General features: G+C 36.4%; 3 protein-coding genes across 3 annotated transcripts; all 3 read right to left on the reverse strand.

The window, feature by feature from the left end:
- Nucleotides 1-4660: 4660 nt before the first annotated feature.
- Nucleotides 4661-5575, reverse strand: LOC132796929 (uncharacterized). The gene is made up of 2 exons (XM_060808291.1): nucleotides 5068-5575; nucleotides 4661-4990 (listed from the first exon to the last, which is right to left on the reverse strand). The coding sequence occupies exons 1-2, from the start codon at nucleotides 5336-5338 to the stop codon at nucleotides 4734-4736; spliced, it is 528 nt and encodes a 175-aa protein (XP_060664274.1). The 5' UTR covers nucleotides 5339-5575; the 3' UTR covers nucleotides 4661-4733.
- Nucleotides 5576-9902: 4327 nt separating this feature from the next.
- Nucleotides 9903-10695, reverse strand: LOC132795654 (uncharacterized). Its single transcript, XM_060806511.1, has 2 exons — nucleotides 10355-10695; nucleotides 9903-10233 (listed from the first exon to the last, which is right to left on the reverse strand). Exons 1-2 carry the CDS (start codon nucleotides 10590-10592, stop codon nucleotides 9977-9979), a joined length of 495 nt encoding a protein of 164 aa, XP_060662494.1. The 5' UTR covers nucleotides 10593-10695; the 3' UTR covers nucleotides 9903-9976.
- A 5359-nt stretch (nucleotides 10696-16054) lies between these two features.
- LOC132795735 (N-acetylgalactosaminyltransferase 7) lies at nucleotides 16055-20491 on the reverse strand. Its single transcript, XM_060806608.1, has 4 exons — nucleotides 20422-20491; nucleotides 19371-19890; nucleotides 18028-18504; nucleotides 16055-17298 (listed from the first exon to the last, which is right to left on the reverse strand). The coding sequence occupies exons 2-4, from the start codon at nucleotides 19573-19575 to the stop codon at nucleotides 16205-16207; spliced, it is 1776 nt and encodes a 591-aa protein (XP_060662591.1). The 5' UTR covers nucleotides 19576-19890; nucleotides 20422-20491; the 3' UTR covers nucleotides 16055-16204.
- Between the last annotated feature and the right edge of the window lie 343 nt (nucleotides 20492-20834).

The raw sequence follows: 20834 nt of genomic DNA on the forward strand, positions 1-20834 counted from the left end.
ACCCCGACTGCTTGGAATAAAGATTCTGAAAAACTGAAATTTTAAGATTTTAAATTATTCTTGTATTGTTCTTCCTGATTTGGTTTTAATAGTGGATTTTTGGTTTGCTGCTACAATTTCAGGTTTAAAACAGGGAGTTATTTTGAAGCCTATTCTTTTATCTACTCGAACATAAACCACTTCGCTAACTTTGTAGTCTTTTGCACCTTTTTTAGTTACATTATGATATTCTAGGTCAGTCTTTTACTTTTCTCTTATCTTTTCTTCAATCTTTTTCCGTTCAGTTTCTATTTGATTCGAATCGGTTAATCGCGTTAATCCGAAGAATATGTTAATCGGTTTTTCCCTGTTGTAGAATGGATGGAGTTGTTATATTCCTGTACTGATTTATACAATAGGTCTCCCAATAAGTCTCCCAACAATAGAGATTTTAAAGAAGCTGAACTTAAGGCTCTCTCATTATCAATAATTATCTGCTTTGGGATACCAAATGCAATCAATAATTCTCGCAGAGGGAATTTTAAGTCTTCTGATGCTCTAGAACTCACTATCCTGCTTTGGCATATTTTGAAAATTTGTCGATACTTGTTAGTGTGACGCGATTTTGTGTAAGGTACAAGTCAATGTGGACAATTTCTCCTGGATACCCTGGGATTGGTGTTTCTCGGATCAATGCCTGTGATGGATGTCGGTCATACTTTGACTCCTTGCACGTCAGGCATACGGACACAATAACTTTAACCTTTTTAGTCATTTCGGGGGAAAAGTATTTGCTTAAGAGTTGAGCTTTGTTTTCTGATGCTTGCCTATGCGCTCTTCTATGTTGCTTTGAGATAAGATCTTGTTGCTTACTAACATTTTTTTATATCTTCCACCTCCATTTGCGTATACCTTATTTTGTATGCGCTAAAATGCATGGGGTAGATGTTTTGATGTAGATGCAAACCATTTATAATCTTGGGGTCTAGTCGCTTTTTTAAGATGTCGATAACTTCTTTTTCGTTGTAACACTTCTGTTTAATAACATGTCTATGATAAGACGGAAATGGAATTTCAAAATTGTATCTTGATTGGTCATCAATAAGTAGGAAGAGTTGATTTCGAAAAATGTTAATGGGTCTTTCTATAGTTGGTATAAGGGTATGTCTTGAACTAGTAGGTGTTCTGGAAAGTGCATCTGCGACAACGTTGGTGGTTCCAGGTTTGTACTTAAATTCGTAATTAATTTCTTCTAAAAAACTTTTCCAGCGTTTCAATGAGGATATCGTATAGGGCCTTTTGGAAAATAGAAGGGGAGTTTTTAAGACCGAATGGTAGTCTTGTAAATTCATATTTCCCACCATTTACGGCGAATGCCGTTTTTTCTATGTCACATTTTTATAATGGAATTTGATGAAATCCATTTTTCAGGTTTGATTTTTCCTATTTCGGGTATGGGATATCTGTCTGATATGGTGTCTTCGTTCAGCTTTCTATAGTCGATAACAATTCTGTATTTTTTCTGACCGGATGCATTGTGTTTTTAGGTACGATCCAAACTGGTGCATTATAGGAAGACCGAGAGGGTCGGATGATACCATCATCTAGAAGTTCTTGTATTTGCTTTTCTACAATTTGCTTCAACGAGCTGGGGCTTGGATAGTGTTTTGAATAAACTGGTAGATCGGAGAATGTGCGGATCTCACCTTCGACTCTAGTTGTTAAGTGAGCTTCTGCTGTGGTTCTGCAAAAAGATTTTTATGTTCTACGATCAACCCTTCAATTGCGTTTTTCTGTTCGTTTGTCATATGTTCGGTACGTACTTGAAACTTAATAACTGATTCGGCTGGCAACTGATGTACTATATCTTGATCTTCTTATTGCCACTTCTTAAAAGGGTGTAATTTTTCCCATCTATAATAGCATTTAACTTTTTCCTCGTAACGTTTCCTTATATACTATGGAAAGCTTTGGTCATGAGCAATAGATGGAATCGGATGGGTGTCTCTATTAATCCGAATAAATGTAAGTCAATTTGTTGCGTTTTTTGGCTTGCCCTCTGACGGAGCTGACAAAAAAATGGTTTCTCTATATGTTTGGGATTGGGAACTATTGTTACTTGAATGTAGTTTTTATTTGATCCAGTGCCTATTAAAAATTTATAAGCTTCTTCGTTCTTCACCCTACACTGGAAGTATGGTAGTGAACAACTGTTTATCCTTAAAAATGTAGTTCTGACTCATCTATGAGAGCTTGTTCGTAGCTATCATCATTCTGATGGTCTTCGTCTTCATACAGAGTTGAGACGATTTCTTGTTCCAAATCATTGAAATAGTTCTGCTCCTCTTCGATAGCTACCCTGCAGAAATGGAGGTGGCGATTGGCCATGGGTAAGTGCTTACCCCGCCGATCACTACATGGGTACTTACTAGAGTGACAAGCCAATCAAGTGGTTAATGTGGATGGCGTTTAGGGGAAAGCGGCCCTAAAAAAAAAGAAGACAATGTCTTTGATATTATGATCGGTACGTATCTTGAAAGATAAATATTTAATAATCATTATCCACTTCAATCTATTAAAACTTGTTTAATCCTTTTCATTGTCAGATTTAATAACTGCAGTCGACGGTATTGGGCCAGCTGAGGATCAGTTGAGAAAGGCCAAGGCCTTTATATGTATTTTAAAAACTCAAGCTGCCTTAAAGTAATAAAAGAATCCAGCTTATTAGAATAAAGATAAATTGAAATTAAATAAAAACTGTAATTGTAATTGTACATGTGTTCTAATTTAAAATGGCGGACCCTTCCATGGGGTCCGATGTAAGTACTTACTTTACTGACCCTTTCATGGTGTCCCATGTAGTACTTACTTTACCGGCCGATCCATTGGGTCCAATGTAAGTACTTACTTTAAAGACCCTAATATGTTGCACTATTTCACTAGTCCGCGGGTAACCGAGCTGGTGGCGATAATCAAGTTTACCGTGTTTTCGGCTTTCCACAAAAAAACAATATATATAACTATCTATTTACGCTCTTTACTAGTATGTTTTACGTGCCTAAGTTTTTATACCCGCTACCCATAGGGTAGAAGGGTATTATAACTTTGTGCCGGCAGGAAATGTATGTAACGGTAGAACGAGGCATCTCCGACCCTATAAAGTATATATATTCTTGATCAGCGTCAACAGCCGAGACGATCTAGCCATGTCCGTCCGTCCGTCTGTCAGTCTGTCCGTCTGTCTGTATGAAACACTGGATCTCAGAGACTATAAGAGATAGAGCTATAATTTTTTACGACAGCATTTGTTATGTTTGCACGCAGATTAAGTTTGTTTCAAATTTGTACCACACCCACTTCCGCCCCCGCAAATCCAAGCTAGAGTTGCGAATTTTGGTATATACAATAACTATTATAGTAGTTAACTACTATAGTAGTTATGATTCCTGAAAATTTGGTTGCGATCAGATAGAAATTGTCGAAGTTATTAAAGAAATACTTTTGTAGGGCTCTTAGTTGCTTTGGCCGACAATCTGGTACATTGTGCCGTCTATGGTATATTTTGAATGATGTGCTGTATCGATATACCATTTGGTATTTTTTTAGTAATTTTGCAGAATATTCGGTATATTTTACGAAAAATACCGCAAAATATATTTCTTTTATTCAAAATGGGTAGCAGGTATCTCACAGTCGAGTACACTCGACTGTAGCTTTCTTACTTGTTTGAGCTCAAACTCTTAAGACATATAAACTCACAATTTGATCATGAATACTACTTAAAGTGGTTTATATACTACATACGAGTAAGCTTAAGGTTTTCATTAAATATGAGTACTTAATTATTTTATGTATTTATTGTGTACTCATAGTTTCATTTCCGTTTCCTTTGTGCTTGTGAGCAGACATTTCATATTAATCTCCCCAAAATCGAAATCGTAAACACAGCAAAATGATTCAAATCATTTGATTAACTTTTGAGTGTTGTCAAGTTGCTAGCGGCGATATGATAGCAAAATCGCTGAGCTGCTCAACGGATTAGAATGCGATGGCCAGCTATTGATGTCTCATTCCGCGAAATGTAGCTAAAGACTAATTCTGGACAGCAGCTAACGTTGTTTTCACTAAATTGCTTGTGGGGGTCTTTGGACTGGTGGTAGTGGTAGTATTAATCAGTTAGTTGTCAACGCCTAGTTGCTACTGACACGCGCCACCTTATCGAAGGTATTAGATCATATGATAGATTGAGGGCAGTTCGTGTAACTGCAGCGTGTAAAGCGAGTGAATGTGTGAATGCGAATCAAGAGTCTGGGGAGAAAGAGTTGTGTATGCGACTATTTCAATTAGCTAGCATCTGAAAGGAAGTAATCGAAACATTTGCGCGATAGTGTGTTTGTGTGTGTGTGTGTTCTGTGTGTGTGATAAGCCAGAAATGTGAAGAAAGAAAACTGAATATGAACAAATTTCGAATGTATTCCAAACCGAGAAAATTGCTTTCATTTTCTTTTTTTTTTTTTTTTGTTTCTTTCTTTTGTTTGTTTTTAATTTAAGATATTAGCACTATAATACTTCTATTGAGTGGGCAAAGGGGGTGGAGAGCAGAGGGGCGGGCGCGGGCGATAAGGGGTGGATATATATGATTATATATGTGGATGGCGAGACGATGGCGATCACAGTTCAGTTCCAAAGTTGATGATGCTGTTTTATTTTGCTTCTTCGCATTGCATTGCAGAAGTGTGTGCACTCGACTAAGCCTAGTAACCATAGAAATAGGCCTCGTACGAAAAAGTGCGTGTCTGATCCGATGTCAAGAGTATTGCTGCCGCCGTCTTGCCAATGCTGCCTTCCGTAAAATACGCATCCGCATCGTTGGCCGACGAATCCACATAGATCTCAATGCAGGTCAAAGTGCTGCCCGTTCCCGTTGCCGAAGGATAACGCATCTCGACCTCAACATTGACAGCAGTCGTGAAACTCTCATCGGCATAGTTATTCACCAGCAATTTATCGCCTAAGAATGGCAAAGTAAATTTTCAAAATGTTAGTGAATATGTTGCGGAATTGGGAAATGGCGAATTCGTCACTTACCCGAGATGCGTTGACCCGAACTGAAGACAAGATTGCCCTTGCTGTGCTTCACCTTGTTCAGTGCCACCAGCTCAACATCGGGATTCTTTGTCGTGTAACGCGTCTCATCCGTCACCGATGTGATCGGTGTGTAATATAAATCACTCGCTCGCTGCTGTGCTGTTGACTGCGCCGTCGTCTGCACGGACTGCACTGACTGCACTGACTGCAGTGATGGGGCAGCAATTGAGCTGGCGCTCAGCAGCAACAATGGCAGCAACACTTGCAACATTCTCAACAAAAATAAAACCTCAAAAAAAATGTAGATATAGTTTATAGTTTATTTCTGTGTAGTTGATGCTTCACGCACGCACGCAACAACTACATGAAATGTCTTTAATTTATCGTCAATCTCCAATAAAAGAACGAACGAACGAACGTATTACGAATCGGAGTAAAGATCGAAATATGAGAGAGCTTAGGTTCCGCGCTGTGTGCAATCAATTTGGCGACTGTTTTGTGCATCGCCTGCCACTGCCGATGGCTTTTATACGCGCCACGCTCTTATCGGCGGTCAGCGTTAGATAAGAGCAACTCGAGGTAAGAACTGAACGATAAGCCGCCATGGGTCTTATAACTTCAACGAGGGTCACCGTTTATGTTTTTAGCCTTGGTCCACATCTATTCGCACTACGCATAGAATGCTCAGATGTAATTAAGAAAATATATATACTAAAAATAAATTATTAAAAGACAAAAATATGTTTAAGAAATACAAAAAAATGTTATTTGAATTTAAGAAAATATATAAAAAAAAAAATGCTTTAAAATAACGATTTCTGCTTTTATGATACAAACTACTTACAGGATATATTTACGTTAGACATACAGGAAACTTCAAAAAATTTTAATTTTGTATATATTTTGTCTTTTTTTTTAAACAGTCAAGAAAAAGTAAATTTCCAAATCAACTTTAACAATGTAGCAATTTATTTCAATTTCAATTTGTGTTCTACAAACTTTCACGAAATTTCAAATTGTTTTCTAAATTGAAACGATTTATCTTATTTAATTGAAAAATTAACTTACAAATAAATCGTAATTTTGTTCTATTTTTTAACAGTAGAAATGTCTATTTCAGAATCAATATTAACCATTATTATTATTTAAAAGTAAATTGAAAAATTATTCATAAATCTTTTTTCAAATTCATACATCTTTGCTCCTGTTTGTATTATTAAATGAAAAAATCAATCAATCAGAATATAAAATATAAATTTTATATTTTGTTTTTAATTCATTTAAGAAAAAAACCTGTTTCCAAATCTATGCTCAAAATGTTTTCTCAAATCTATTGCCAACTTAATCGAATTTTCCCAATAGAAAACTATAACCTAAACTATAACTAATAAAATCGAAATCTTTCTTAATAGCACCAATTCCAGATATAATAATGGAAACCCTCGCTTTGGGGTCTATGATAATGGTGATGGTTATTGTGCTGTTGCTTCTGTAGCTTGTATTAACTATTGTTCATTGGTTTTCCGTCTTCTTTCTTTTATTTGTTGTTTTTGGATCGCGTTAATTGGCAATAATTCGCTCAGTTTCTATAAATAAAGCACTTGAGCGAAACCGTTTTAGACATGGCCTAATGCCAAGCAACCAATTAATCTGCCTATAAAAGTACCCACAATTGCCAATTACCAATTGCCAATTGCCAATTACCAACCAATCGATCAATTTGAACTCGCGTGTCCCACAAAAAGCATAAAAAAACACCCTCAACAAGAGAACTATTTGTTGATCAATTTATCGATCAATTCACCTGATCAGAAAAGCATGTGATACCAAATGATCATAACAAATTTCATCTTCATTTTGATTTTGATTTGATTCACCTCCGTAAGAGATTCTCAAGTACTTGAGACGGGCCTTTTATTTCCGTCTCTCGCTCGATGTGGACTCAACTCGGTTCCCACTTCACATTGTTTGCCCAACTTTGTGCGTAATTCACGATGCTCTTTCATATTGATAACAAAATGTAATAATAATACCCAACTACTATACTATAACTAACCTATACGTAGTATACGTAGTACTATATTTACCTCACATTGTATCGTAATGCACGTCAATGCAATGCCCAATATCATTGTCTATTCACACCGCTGTTCACACTTATAGATTCAATATTGTTTTTTATTTCAGTTTTCCAATTGTACTTTCCCAATTTCTTTTGGAACACAGAAATACAAGTCATTTCTCTGTGCTGAATCATTTTTTTATTGTCTGCTAATTTCACAATAAAAATTTCCCACCACAAAAACAAATCGAGCATACTCGACTGTGGCATACCAGGTAATCATTTCGAATAAAAGCAAAACACTGTGGTAATATTCTTAAAATATACCAAATAAAATACCGCAAATCAACTGAAATATACCGAAGGACATATTTGGTATATTTATGAAGTTCTACCCATTTTAAATAGAAGAGCGCAGTATTATTGTTAAAATGTACCAAATTAATATAACATACAAATACTAATAATATACCAAAGGCTGTATTTGGTATATTGATAAAAATAATATATTCTGAATATACTATAGAGTGCAAAATATACCAGATTGTCAGCCAAACTAACAAAAATCCTATTGCAGTAAAAGTTGTTTGCTATGTAAAAATATTTCTTCTATAATTTCTACAATTTTTATCCAATCGCAATCAGGAATCATAAAAAACTATAGCTTGTATTGTCTGTACCAAGACTCAATTTGTGGAGACGGATTTTTTAAACAAACTCGATCTGAGTTGAAAATGAATTATATCCCTATATTTTAGAGTCTCTGAGATCTAGATGTTCATATGGACAGACAGACGGACTTGGCTATATCGCCTCGGCTGATGACGATGATCAAGAATATATATTTATGTAGTCGGAGATGACTCTTTATGCCTGTTACATACATTTCCTGCATTCACAAAGTTATAAAACCTTCCTACCTTATGGGTAGCGGGTATAAAAACAAAACAATTTCATTTAGTTCTTATCTTGGCGTGTGCACGCTGTTGTGCTCTTGATATCGATAAGTTTATCCGTTTTGCAAAGACGTTTTTTTCGAATTTCCGCAAGTCTGCAAACGCAATTGAGATTGTAATTTAATTGCAGCAATAACCAAAAATATCATAAAAAACCAATAACATGAATTGTGACGTGATGAAAAGCTCTTTTTATGCAATAACAATTGAATATCAGAAGTACCATAGTTCCTTACAAATATATAAAAATAACTCTAAAATGTTATTCATCAGCATTACACATAGAGTTAAAGTTTTGGCAAATGCCACAAACAGGAAAGAATTATGATCATAGATTGTAGTGAGAAGTGATTCATTAGTGCTTAATTTATGATTACATTTAAATAGAGCATTTCATGCAGTTTTTGTTTCTATTATTCAATTTGTTTACTATTGAGAGATTTATTGGGATTCCACATGAAATATTGCCCCATTATCAATGCGTTTGTAGTGCTTGGAAGTAATGTGATTTGCGTTTAAATTGCTCAAGGCGCGTGTTTATAGATTTTATTTTATTTTGCAATCTTAACCTTGATACTTGACTTACTTCTCTACGTGTATATACTGAATATATATTATGTACATAATTGCGCACAAAAGCAAACAATCTAGAAAATGAGCACTTTTTAAATAGAAAATCAAGAGGAATGGCTGCCAACCGACATTTTACTTGCCCTGACTGATATCTTTTGAAGAGTTCTTTCTACCATAAATACCCTATGTCCATACCATAATCAGTTTGACGTATTTCAGTTCTTCATTTGCTTATCTTTCATTAAATAACATATAAATAAATATTTCGAAATTTAAATACATATTGCAAGAGAAATTCGCATTTGCATTTTTGTCGATGGCTTAAAATCGTAGGTAATGTGAATTAGGGTGTCGACTAGTCAGTCCGACTCAGCACAAAGAGAGCTCTCACTCTTTCTCGGCTTATCGGTAATAAATAGCTTTCAATATAAGAAAGCTAGGGCTGTCGATCTTTGGCGCGATTCATTAAATTCTTTAGCTCCACCTGCGATCACACTGCAAACATTCGATTTTTGTTGTTGTACATAAAAGGATCAAGAGCAATATATAACAATTTGGTCGCAAATAGAAATACCGTCGCAATAATCAGCTTAACAGTACTTTTACCTGTCAATATTTATTACCTTTATTCGTCAGATGATCTAAGATAAGAAGTTTCAAGTGCGTCTGAAGAAAAAGTGTCTGGAATCTTTCAAATGATATTCTTTGCAAAAACTTCCCAGCAATGTTTTATATCTAGGTAACATTTTGCGATGTTGATGAGTCAATTTTTAAGAGGTGTTCCCCTTTCGAAAAATTCTAGGAAATATGCGTCGTGCATCTCATTTATAGCTTGTTTGTTGTTTGTTGACGCAAAACATGCAAAAGCGTCGAAAGTCGCGTGAGTGCTGAAAAAGTTCCACTAATGATGATGGCGCCTGATAATGTCAGAGACCATTGAGTAATCTCCCATTCGGAATATCCCAAAGAGCTTAGCGCTTATTTATGAATTCGCTGCGGTTTCGTATTCGTGTTGAAGTGGGAAGCGCGTGAGCAAATATCGATTTATGTATTTTGTCAGTGAACACAGATTTACGAATGCCCGCCCCTCGATTAACGAGACCTCTTTGCTTGCTTACTTACTATATTTATGGATAGTACATATATCATTTATAAGTACACAGACCACTTGATAGTTGTTCCTTTTTTTCTACAATCAAATCATTTAATGGCTATCACAACAATCAAAAGAAGCAAAAAAACAATACGAGTATATACATACATATATATTAAATCAAAGAAAAACATAAATTCAAGATTGATTACGGCGAATAGTTTTCTAATCGACGCCATAGTACAAAGCCTGATAAGCAAACGAATTCGTCTGCTTGGCCTCAATCAGTATGGAGATGAAACGCTGTCCAATGCCGCCGGCAATCACAAAGGCATTGCCCTCATTATTGTCCTGGGTGCAGACGATCTCAACGTAGGTGACAATGGCACCGGTGCCCGTTTCGGGGTATGTCACCTGAAGACTGACATCGTTGCTCGACGCATAGTTGAAAACATCGGCGTTCTGGGCAACCAATCTATCATCTAAAAGTATGCAACAAAAAAGTGTGGTGAAATTATCATGCAAAGCGAACAAAAATCGTTGCCTACTTTTAAGCGCAGCGATAATTCTGCTTAACTATCAAGAAGCATCGAGTCTTCTTACCTGTGATACGTGCTCCGAGTGTGTAACGCACCGATTGTGCAGCAGCAGCACGAGCCGAGACAGGTTGACGATCCATACGCTGCAATTTGAGACCCGGATGCTTGGCGGCAAAGTCACGCACATCCTTGACCACAATAATGTCACGATGCACATAGGAATCACGATTAACACCGGCCAAGCTGCCAGCGATCAGACAGCCAAAGATGGCAACCAACAGACACAAGCTCAATTTGCACATTTTTATTTGTTTATTACTATATATTTATATTCCAAAGGATATTCCGTTTAATGTTTTGTTTTTTTTTCACTTTTATCACGTTCCAACTGCGACGAGTAGAGAGCGCTGAATGAACCAATTGGGTGCCAACTGTTTATTATATATAGTATTGGCGACTAAATGAAACCCTTTGATTTGATTTTTGCTTTTGTTTTTGCTTTTGCGCCGCACTTCACCCCGGTTCCGGTTCGCATCGAGAATCTACCGTCGTCGCTCTTATCACACCAATTGACAATTTCCACTGACAACGTTTAATCCAACAACAAGAACTACTTCAGCAGTGAGTCAACGATATCTGAATACTCTAACAATTCAACTAATTAAACACATGTTGTTGACACCTATTTTAATTCAATTCAAAATTAAATACCTATTATAAAATTGTGCAACATATAAAGAATTCAAATTCGTAGAGTAAGGAAGTCAAAATATTTGCAGCAAATAAAGTTAGAATTCAGTTGAAAGTTAACTAACTGAAATGCAAACAAATTTTAAAAGAATTCGAAATTCGTAGTATAGCAAAGTCAAGATATTTGTAGTAAATAAAATTTGAATTCAGTTGAAAGTGTCTTTTAATTGAAACTAACTTTTAAGGCTATAAAAATTAAATTTAAAAATCCTAACTGCTTTCTAGTTTATTCTATTAACAATCTTCTTTAAGAATTTGAATTCATAAAATAAGGAGGTCAGTTTATTAGTAGTAAACAAAGATTGAATGCAGTTGAAAGTGCTTCTTATAAATAAAACTAAAACTAACTAATCCTAAATCCTTTCTAAATTATTCTCGTAGTTAACTAACTGCAAAACAAGCAATCTTCATAAATAAATCAAATTAGTAAAGTTTGAATTCAATTGAAAGTGTTTCTTGATTAAAACTAACTTTAAGGACTATACAAATTAAATTAAAAAATCCTAACTTCTTTATAGATTATTCTATTAACAACCTTCTTTAAGAATTGAAATTCAAAAATTCAAAATATTAGTAGCAAACAAAGTTTGAATTCAGTTCAAAATTCAAACTAACTTTAAAGACTATAAAGATTAAACACAAAAATCCTAGCTACTTTCTAAATTATTCTCGTAGTAACTAACTGGAAAACAAGCAAACTTCATAAAGAATTCAAATTCACAAAATAAGAAAGTCATGTTATATAATATGTAGTAAAGAAAGTTTGACTTCAATTGAAAGTGTTTCTTTATTAAAACTATCTTTAAAGACTTTATAAATGAAACACAAAAATCTTACCTGCTTTCTAGATTATTCTCGTAGTGAACTAACTGAGCCATCCCCCCATTTCGAGTGGTTTTTCCGCAAGCAAACTTCATAACCATGGTACATGACCCGCTGATAATACCTACAGCTATGTATGATGCCAAGCCCATATGACTCAATTAAATTGAACAATTGGGTTCTAATCAGAGTGGGTAACATAAACATGTAGCAAACTGTGGGCTTTTTGCTTTTGTTATGATACGCGTCTTCTCTGCCCTGATAAATAGGCGCAGAATCATAAAAACAAAAACAAACAACCAAAAAAAAAACGTAAACAGCACCTGACAATTTGATAGACAGTTTTGTGGCACGGTAGCATTTAACTAATTTGGAGATAGGCCCACGCTATAATATTATATGATTCTTCTGTGTGACATATCTGCACATACAAAAATCTATAATTTATTTTATTAGTGTATATGTGGGGATTCTATTTTAAGACATTTCAGCAGAACTCTATCGGGACAGCGGCGTCTGTGAAATTGGTTGGCTTGAGGACTTCCCTGGAACTGGACACCTTGAAGTGGCGTCATCGCCAGCTTTGATTGCGAACAAATTAGTCAATCAAGATTAGACAAGGGTCAATGATAAGGCCGCAAATATACATACATTCTATATGTAGTATATATTATTATTGTTCAATTCACATCAATTGTGTGAGTCAGACTGCAGTTAATTAACTGCACATCAGCACATTGCACAGGATGGTGCAAGCGGATGCAAGAGTTCGGCATTTGCGTACTTGGCAATGCCCTACACAGAAGAAAGAAATGAAATAAATAATAGATTTTTAAACTATATTAAATAAGTCTATTCAAGAATATAATCCTCTAAAACAGTCTTGTTCAGTCTTGTAAAACAGTCTGTCTGTCCATCTGTCTGTCTATCCGTCTGTCTGTCCGTCTGTCTGTCCGTCTGTCTGTCCATCTGTCTGTCTGTCCGTCTGTCTGTCCGTCTATCTGTCCATCTGTCTATCTGTCCGTCTGTCTGTCGGTCTGTCTGTCCGTCTGTCTGCCCGTCGTGTCTTTCGTCCGTCTGTCTGTCCGTCAGTTCTATTCGCTTCCGCTGCCCTCGCGATTTTCTCGATGCCCTCGCGATTTATTCACTGTCCTAGCGATTTATTCGCTGCCCTCGCGATTTATTCGCTGCCGCTGTGATTTATTCGCTTCCCCTGCGAATTTATGTATACAATAATTACTGTAGTAGTTGTGATTCCTGAAAATTTTGTTGCGATCAGAGTTATTAAAGAAATACTTTTGAATGGGCAAAAACGGCTACTTATGTTACTTGGGGTCTTAGCTGCTTTGGCCGGCAATCTGGTATATGGTATATTTTGAATGTGGTAGTATATCGATATTCTAAGTATTTTGTAGTATTTTCGGCATATTTTGAAAATTATACCGAAATACTTTGCTTTTATTCAATATGAGTAGCGGGTATCCCACAGTCGAGCACACTCGACAAGTGTCCGTCCGTCCTGTCTGCCCGTTTGTTTTGTCCGTCCGTCCGTTCTGTCCGTCTGTCCGTCCGTCTGTCTTGTTCGTCTTGTCTATCTTTTCTGTCGTGTTCGACCCCAAAAAGGGGTCCGTTTGAGATATAATTGTTTTTCGGCAGCACTTGATTTGCTTGCACGTACATCAAGTTTGAATTAAATTCTTTTCACGCCCACTTCCGCCCCGCAAATCTGTAAAAATGGAATCGAATCGAGAAAGCGTATTGTTAAAGCTAGAATTTCGGTACAGACAATAATAACTATAGTTTTCATAATTCCTGAAAATAAAAACGTAGAATAAACGAATAAAAACTTAGAAGTCATATTAAACTTAGAACTTACTTTGTATAGGAAATTAGGCCTACTGGAATCTGTTTTTAGTTTACTTTGGCTGACAATTTATATATGAATGTATAGCTATATCAATATACCAAATATAGCCTTTGGTATATTATTATTTTTGAGGTATATTAATTTGGTACATTTTAACAATAATACTACGCTCTTATATTCAAAATGGGTAGAACTTTATAAATATACCAAATATGGCCTTCGGTATATTTCAGTTAATTTGCGGTATTTATTCGGTATATTTTAACAATAATACCGCACTGTCTTGTCTGTCCGTCTGTCTGTCCGTCCGTCTGTCTGCCCGTCTGTCGTGTCTGTTTTGTCTGTCTGTCTGTATGAATATCTAGATCTCAGACTCTATAAGAGATGAAGCTATAAAATTCGACAGAATTTGTTATGTTTGCACGCAGATAAAATTTGTTTCTAATTTCACCACGCCCTCTTCCGCTTTCGCAAATCGACAAAAATTGAATGATATGCGTAAATTTGAAGCTAGACAGAGAATAGTAACTATAGTATTTATGATTCCTAAGAATTTGATTGCTATCGGATAAAAATTGTTAAAGTTATTTAAGAAAGACTTTTTTATGTCCAAACTACTGCAATATGGTATATTTTGAATGAAGTACTTTATCGATATACCAAATATGACATTCGGTATATTTCAGTTTCTTTGTGTTATATTATTTGGTATATTTTAAAAATAATTCCGCTTTGCATTGCAGGTTTCATCCACTCAACTTTTCCTTTTTATATTACGTCATATTTCTCTGTCATATTATCAAAGCAATCTTCAATTTTATATCTGAATATATCTTAATCTATAATCAATCATCCACACATACTCATAAATTGACGTAAAATCCAAATTTGCATAGTGTTTAGAAAACTTGTTTATTTCTAATCATTATTCAGACTTATAACTCTAGAGTTACACTTGAATGTAAATATTTTAATATGTATATCGATTTGCGTACGCTATATATAATATATATTGTATATATTTATACATATATATGTACTTGCACGTCTATAAGATGAATTAATACAATTACGCCACTGCGTGTGCTGTTCAATTTGAGTTTCGGAGCGACAAATCAATTCAATCGTCACAAATCAACTCGAATATGATTGCAATATATTTATGTACATACACAAACTAAATGCGACTTGCTTCAAAAATTAAAATTGATTCAAAAACAAGGCAACACAACAAATACAAAATACAAAAAATAAAAAATAAAATAAGAAAGATAAAGATTTGGCAAATAGTCATCGTATAAAGTAGAGCTTTATAGTCTTGTTGGAATGTGGCAGCAGTGAAACTTATAGATTAGACAAAGGTATTAATTAATGCATAACATATAAATAGGCATATATCGATAAGGTTTTGTTTTTACAGAGTAATGTAGATAGGAGATACATATATATTTGTTTTGTAAGTAGTAGTAGTAATAATATTACACAAAAATAGTTGTAGTCGATTACTGATATTCATATGGAAAATTTAGTCCTGGCAAGGCTAAAGCAAAAGGCATATACATTCTCGTTCTCGTTCCCGATCTCGTTCGTTCGTTCGATATCGATACATTAATATATGTGTTATGTATATATTGCACACACGATTTGCTGTTTCGCTCTAACACACAGCAGCGCCACATGCGCCATCTCGCTCACTCTCGTGCATCGTTTTCTCACTCGCTCACACGCACACAGTTTTTATGTTTACACAATGGGTTAATCTGGGATATCGGTTTAGCTAATTATATACAATACAATTATATGCTAATACGATAAGCACAAAAAAAAAGTTGATTCTACTGAATAGAGATATTATGGAACACATTAGCTTAGCTTTTATAATTATCATTTGTGTTTCTGTTCGGTTTTTGTTCTGTTTTAATAGAATTCCAATTATCACCACAATTTTGTTGACACCTAAATGAGCGTAACGAATTTGTTCTTGAATTCGATTTTAATATCTGCTGGAAATCACAATTCTTCACAATTAATCAACTATACCTCTAAACCGATTCCTAGGCCCGATTCCGATTCCCATTCCCATTCCTATTCCCGATTCCGTTTTCGTTTTGGTTAAATAACTCTCGAGTCGTGCGATATAAAATAAATGTATGTATATATGTATGTATATGAATGTATGTAAGTATCGTATTCGTATGTATGTACGTTATAAAACCAACAACAATTCCATTTGTTTTCATTTTCACTAAATTCCTTTTGTCTAAAAAACGGCGCCTCTCTCCCCACCCACAATCATCGCTCGCTCCCTCCCTCCCTCTCCCACTCCATCACGCTTACGAAATTCCCCCGACCCCCGATTATCATCATCATCACAATCCCCCGGTGCACGTTTGCTTTTGAAACCCTTCTTTTTGTGTAGATATTGCTTTAACGCCTGGCTGGGATCTCATCATCAACATCATTTCAGATGCTGCTCTACCAATGAGGACGTATCTCCTTGAAGAGCCACTTCTGATAGCCATCGTTGACATCGCATTGTCCCAGCGACAATTGTTGCGTCGTCGGATGCAATGCCATGCACTTTTTGTGCACACGATGCAACAGATGTTTGGTATGCTCATTGTAGCTCCAGGGTCCATCCACAGTGCCCAATCGACAGACGGCCAACTTAATGCCCTGACGATCCGCTTCCACACAACGTTCGCCGACGCCCAGCTGGCCAACGGCATTCAGACGCACCAGCTGATTGTTGCCACCGCCATGACAATAGGAGAGACCCATAATCGCAGGCGGCTGATGTCCCATCGAGTCGAGGCAGCCATCGGAGGCCACGGAACGCAGTTCACCCCAATGCAAGTTAGCGGGCAGCGCTGGGAACTTATCGACGACATCGTAGGCAATGTTATCCATAAACCATTGAAAGGATTTGCAATTGAGACGCTTCTTCAGCGCCAGCTGTTCACTGATATCGCCCATGTCCAAGAAGCGCGCGAGTGGCTCGCGTGTGTAAAAGAATTCCTTGTGTGTATCATCGAACCAGGTCTCAATCACACGCTTGTAGTTGATCGTGATCAATGGACCCTTCTTCTTGCTCGCCAGCTTTCCAAAATTGTACGGCATAAAGCCACGATAGACGTGACCCACACGGGAGCAGGGCACCCATTCGATGCTACCTCCACATTGCCAAATCTTGAAGCTCAGCTCAAAGTTCTCGCCACCCCAGACCAGCAGACCGGGATCGTAGGCTCCCAGCTCGAGGAAGTATTCGCGATTGATAGCAAACAGTCCGCCGGCGTGTGTGGGACTACGATAGGGTTCCGAGTTGTGGGCACGACGACGCTGCTCCCTGCGCGGCACCTCGTTCTCCTTGTACAGCATTCCCCACTCGAAGATGCCGCGGAAATGATTGTCACTGCCATAGACGGGACGATACTCGAAGGACTTGTGATCGATGCCATCGATGATGGGCACCGTCATCACTGTGCGATCCCGATAGATGGGCGCCAGCAGCGGTGGCAGCCAATTCAGATTCACCTCGCAATGCGCATCGAGGAAGACAATGACCTCGCCTGGGAAGGGAAAACACAATATGAGTATACAGCTTGGGAAGTATGTTACAAAGAGAAAGCCAACTCTTGTGCACTTGTGAAAATTCAAAATAAATTGGAAATTCATTTAAAAACTATTATTATTATTTAATTATTTAGGGTTCGACTCTCTTTTAACTTTTTTTTTGACTATAAAATTATTACAAATTTAGTTGTATTTTAAACTGAATTAAAAAAAAAAACGCTTGTTTTAGGATATCGTATCTAATCCCTTTTAAATACTATCATCTTTAAAAGATATGTTTCGTTTCAGTGCTCAACTCGCATTAACTATTTTTTTGACTATGAAATTATGATCCATTCTTCTAGGATATCTAATCCCGTTTTAAACTATATCATGTTTAAAAGATCTTGAACAAGTTATGAACCATCAATCGATTACTTCTTTATTATTTAACTAATTCGTTTCTGTGTTCGACTCGCTTTAACTATTTTTGTGTCTATGAAATGTCAAAATTATATGTATTTTGAACTTAAAAAAAGGTTCTTTGGTAATATCGTATCTAATTCCTTTTAAACTATATGCTCCTTAAAAGACCTTGTACTAGATGTGAACCATAAATCGATTACTTCTTCGAAAATAAGGAAGTTTAGTGATAACTAAATATTTCTATGAATACAAAAATGACGATAATAATTCACCTTATAAAAGACATATATAATTTTATTCAATGGTAACATTTGGCTTACCTGTCGCCTCCATGGCACCTCGGGAACGTGTTCGAATGAGACCCTCGCGCTCCTTGTTGCGTATGATCTTGACCAGGCCATCGAACTGCACAACGTAATCGTCCAGTTTAGTGCGTAGATTCTCCTTATCGGAGAAGTCATCGACCAAAATGATTTCATGCAGCACATGCTTGGGGGAACGATCAATAACCGAATGCACGGTGCGCATCAACACCGAGAAGCCCTCATTATGGAATACAATAATCACACTTGTTGTGGGCAAATCATATGGATAATCCCAATGCTTGCACTCCTCGAGTCGCGTATCGCGCACTGCACGATGCATCGATATCTCATCGGAGCAGGCAATATTCATGCCATACTCCATCTCTGAAGCATCCGCCACATTCTTCTTGTCCGGCGACAGCGTGTGAGCATCGCCATTCTCTCCTGGACCCGTGCGTGGCTTCAGATCCTTGGGCTCAAAGTTACCCAGACCTGTAAGCAAAAAAGAACCAAATTAGAATTCGTTTCAATTCGATTGTAATTTGAGAAAATAAATTTCTATATTACAAGTTATATGTTACATTTTTTTTATAAAAGTAAAGTCCATTGTATAATTATTTTCAAATAATTTTTTTGTGATTGAAATTTTTTAGAAATTAGAATCAGCTTAAGAATGAAAAAGTTCAAGAAAGAAATAGTTTTAAATGGTAAGTTTAAATAAGATGCGATTGCAAGACTATTCTAATTTTTAAAACATTCATTTTTTGGAAGTTCTTGAAAAAGTAAAATAATTATAGCACTAGATATGTATATTAATTCTTTAAAATTCTTAAATTTACCTTCAACAATTTCATCGCATCTTATCTAAACTCACTATTCCCAAATATAGTAAGTGGTCAATTTTGGAAACCAACTCTTAAATATAATTAGCAATAATTTAGTGACATTTAAAAAACTGTAACATTTTTCCATGAGTTTCGGTCAAATTGTATAATCTTATCAATATTATAATTAAAAAAAAAAACTGAATATAATTATCTTTTAATTAAAGTGGTTGCTAAACAAATCTTTTCGATAGGCATTATCAATATTATATATTTCTTTCTGAGCAGCAAGTTCATTCAGATATCTGAAGATACTGATAGAATTATAATTGCTTTGAATACTAAGTGGTTCTGCTCAGCGAGTGTCTACTGTAACGAGTGTATTTGCCAGATAGCCATAGTAGAACAGTCAAATGCAAGTGCAGCGACAGCTGTTTAAACTTCCAACTGAAGACGAGCAGTTAAAAAATTTACTGGCCCTAAGTATGTGTGTGTGTGTGTGTGTGTGTGTTAGTGTGTGTGTGTTGCACTTACCTTCCACCAACTTGGGCTGTTCACGTGGCCGATTCTCGAGACGCTGATGACTGAATTTGGGACCGCCGAAGCGCATGTGATACGCCTCCTGGACACGCTTGTGATGGTCACTCCAGTTGGCCAGCAGATAGAGCAGCGGCAAGATGACCAGCAGACAAAGCACAAGGCGGCAAATCCGTCCGCTGCGTATGTTGCTCACACGCATCTTTCTTAATTTTGATTCTTAAATAGCGGCTTTGCTTACAAACAATTCGATGCCAAGTTCAATACTGTTGACGTGTCGACGACGACGTCGGCGTCGCAGCGATACAATGTAACTGTGGCAGTGACTGCCCAGCAAACAATATAATATTTATCTATCGAATTAGTCAAACCGCCGCTCAGCAGTTACTGAGGAATTTCTATTTTTTTTGTTGCCTTCTTTCTTGCTTTGCTTTTTTCGGCTGCTCTCGATGTGATGTTAATGTCAATGCACGAATTGCTGTCAATGTGTTGTGTGAGATTCTTTTTGTGTGTGAATCTGAAAGTAAGTGACTATTAGTGTGCGTGCGTGTGTGTGTGCGAGTGTATGCGGCCACGTTTGTTTGTATGCGTGAGAAGTATGTAGAACCAGGTGAGTAAGGTGCCGAAGCCGCCGCTGCGAAAGCGACGATCAAAAGGCAATCGTCGATAATGAGAAATGAACGTATAAGCGTACTAGCGGCTAAATAAGTAACACCTTTTTTTTCTGTTACTTCTTGTTTTGTTAAATGTCATTCGGGTTCAATGCGAATTTTAGACGAGCTTTCGCGTTTACACTGTAGCACACAATAACAACTGGCCAACGATGCGCGCAACGTTTGCACTTGTAATGCACACAATAAATACAGTTTGCGGTGTAAACGTAAACAAAAAGAAAACAACCAAGTAGAGGTGGCGAAACATCGATGGCAAAGTCGATGCATCGATGTTTTAAAAAATTGTTAAAACATCGATTTTTATATGCCGAGCATCGATGCTTTCTTACAGTTAATAATATAAGAAATTCATTTATTAGAAAAGAAATGCGTACTTATATGTGGTAAACACTGTTTTATTTGTCGGTGTGTGACCACAAGCAATATTACTGAAATACACGTCGATGGAATATACCAAATTTAACATCGATATTTAATGCACACAAAGGGACAAAGCATCGATAAATTCATTATCGATTATTTAATGCAACTACATACATAATAAATACATTATTATGAACTTTTTAATATTTTCAAAATTACATTTTAGCTGTTCTTAATAAAAACGCTCTTTTATAGTAACGCTTATGTTAAGTGAAATCTAAATATTTTTTTCTATTCCACCCTCTAGTGCTTGCCACGCGTATAACGTTTTTCTACACATACACACATGCGCCATCTGTTGCCCACAGCGGTAGCTAAAATCAATACACAAAATCTTCTGATTTTAGTATTTTTTGCTTTTGCT

The sequence above is a fragment of the Drosophila nasuta genome, chromosome X (genome assembly GCF_023558535.2).
Source record: "Drosophila nasuta strain 15112-1781.00 chromosome X, ASM2355853v1, whole genome shotgun sequence".
Taxonomy (NCBI): Eukaryota; Metazoa; Arthropoda; class Insecta; order Diptera; family Drosophilidae; genus Drosophila; species Drosophila nasuta.

What these genes read in the sequence shown, in the direction of transcription:
- LOC132796929 (XM_060808291.1), bottom strand. Translation starts at nt 5,338, where the DNA reads ATGTTGCAAGTGTTGCTGCCATTGTTGCTGCTGAGCGCCAGCTCAATT. An exon ending in TTCGGGTCAACGCATCTCGG is followed by an intron (nt 4,991 to 5,067) that starts GTAAGTGACGAA and finishes TGCCATTCTTAG; the next exon opens with GCGATAAATTGCTGGTGAAT.
- LOC132795654 (XM_060806511.1), bottom strand. Translation starts at nt 10,592, where the DNA reads ATGTGCAAATTGAGCTTGTGTCTGTTGGTTGCCATCTTTGGCTGTCTG. An exon ending in ACTCGGAGCACGTATCACAG is followed by an intron (nt 10,234 to 10,354) that starts GTAAGAAGACTC and finishes GCATACTTTTAG; the next exon opens with ATGATAGATTGGTTGCCCAG.
- LOC132795735 (XM_060806608.1), bottom strand. Translation starts at nt 19,575, where the DNA reads ATGCGTGTGAGCAACATACGCAGCGGACGGATTTGCCGCCTTGTGCTT. An exon ending in ACAGCCCAAGTTGGTGGAAG is followed by an intron (nt 18,505 to 19,370) that starts GTAAGTGCAACA and finishes TTTTGCTTACAG; the next exon opens with GTCTGGGTAACTTTGAGCCC. An exon ending in AGGTGCCATGGAGGCGACAG is followed by an intron (nt 17,299 to 18,027) that starts GTAAGCCAAATG and finishes TTCCCTTCCCAG; the next exon opens with GCGAGGTCATTGTCTTCCTC.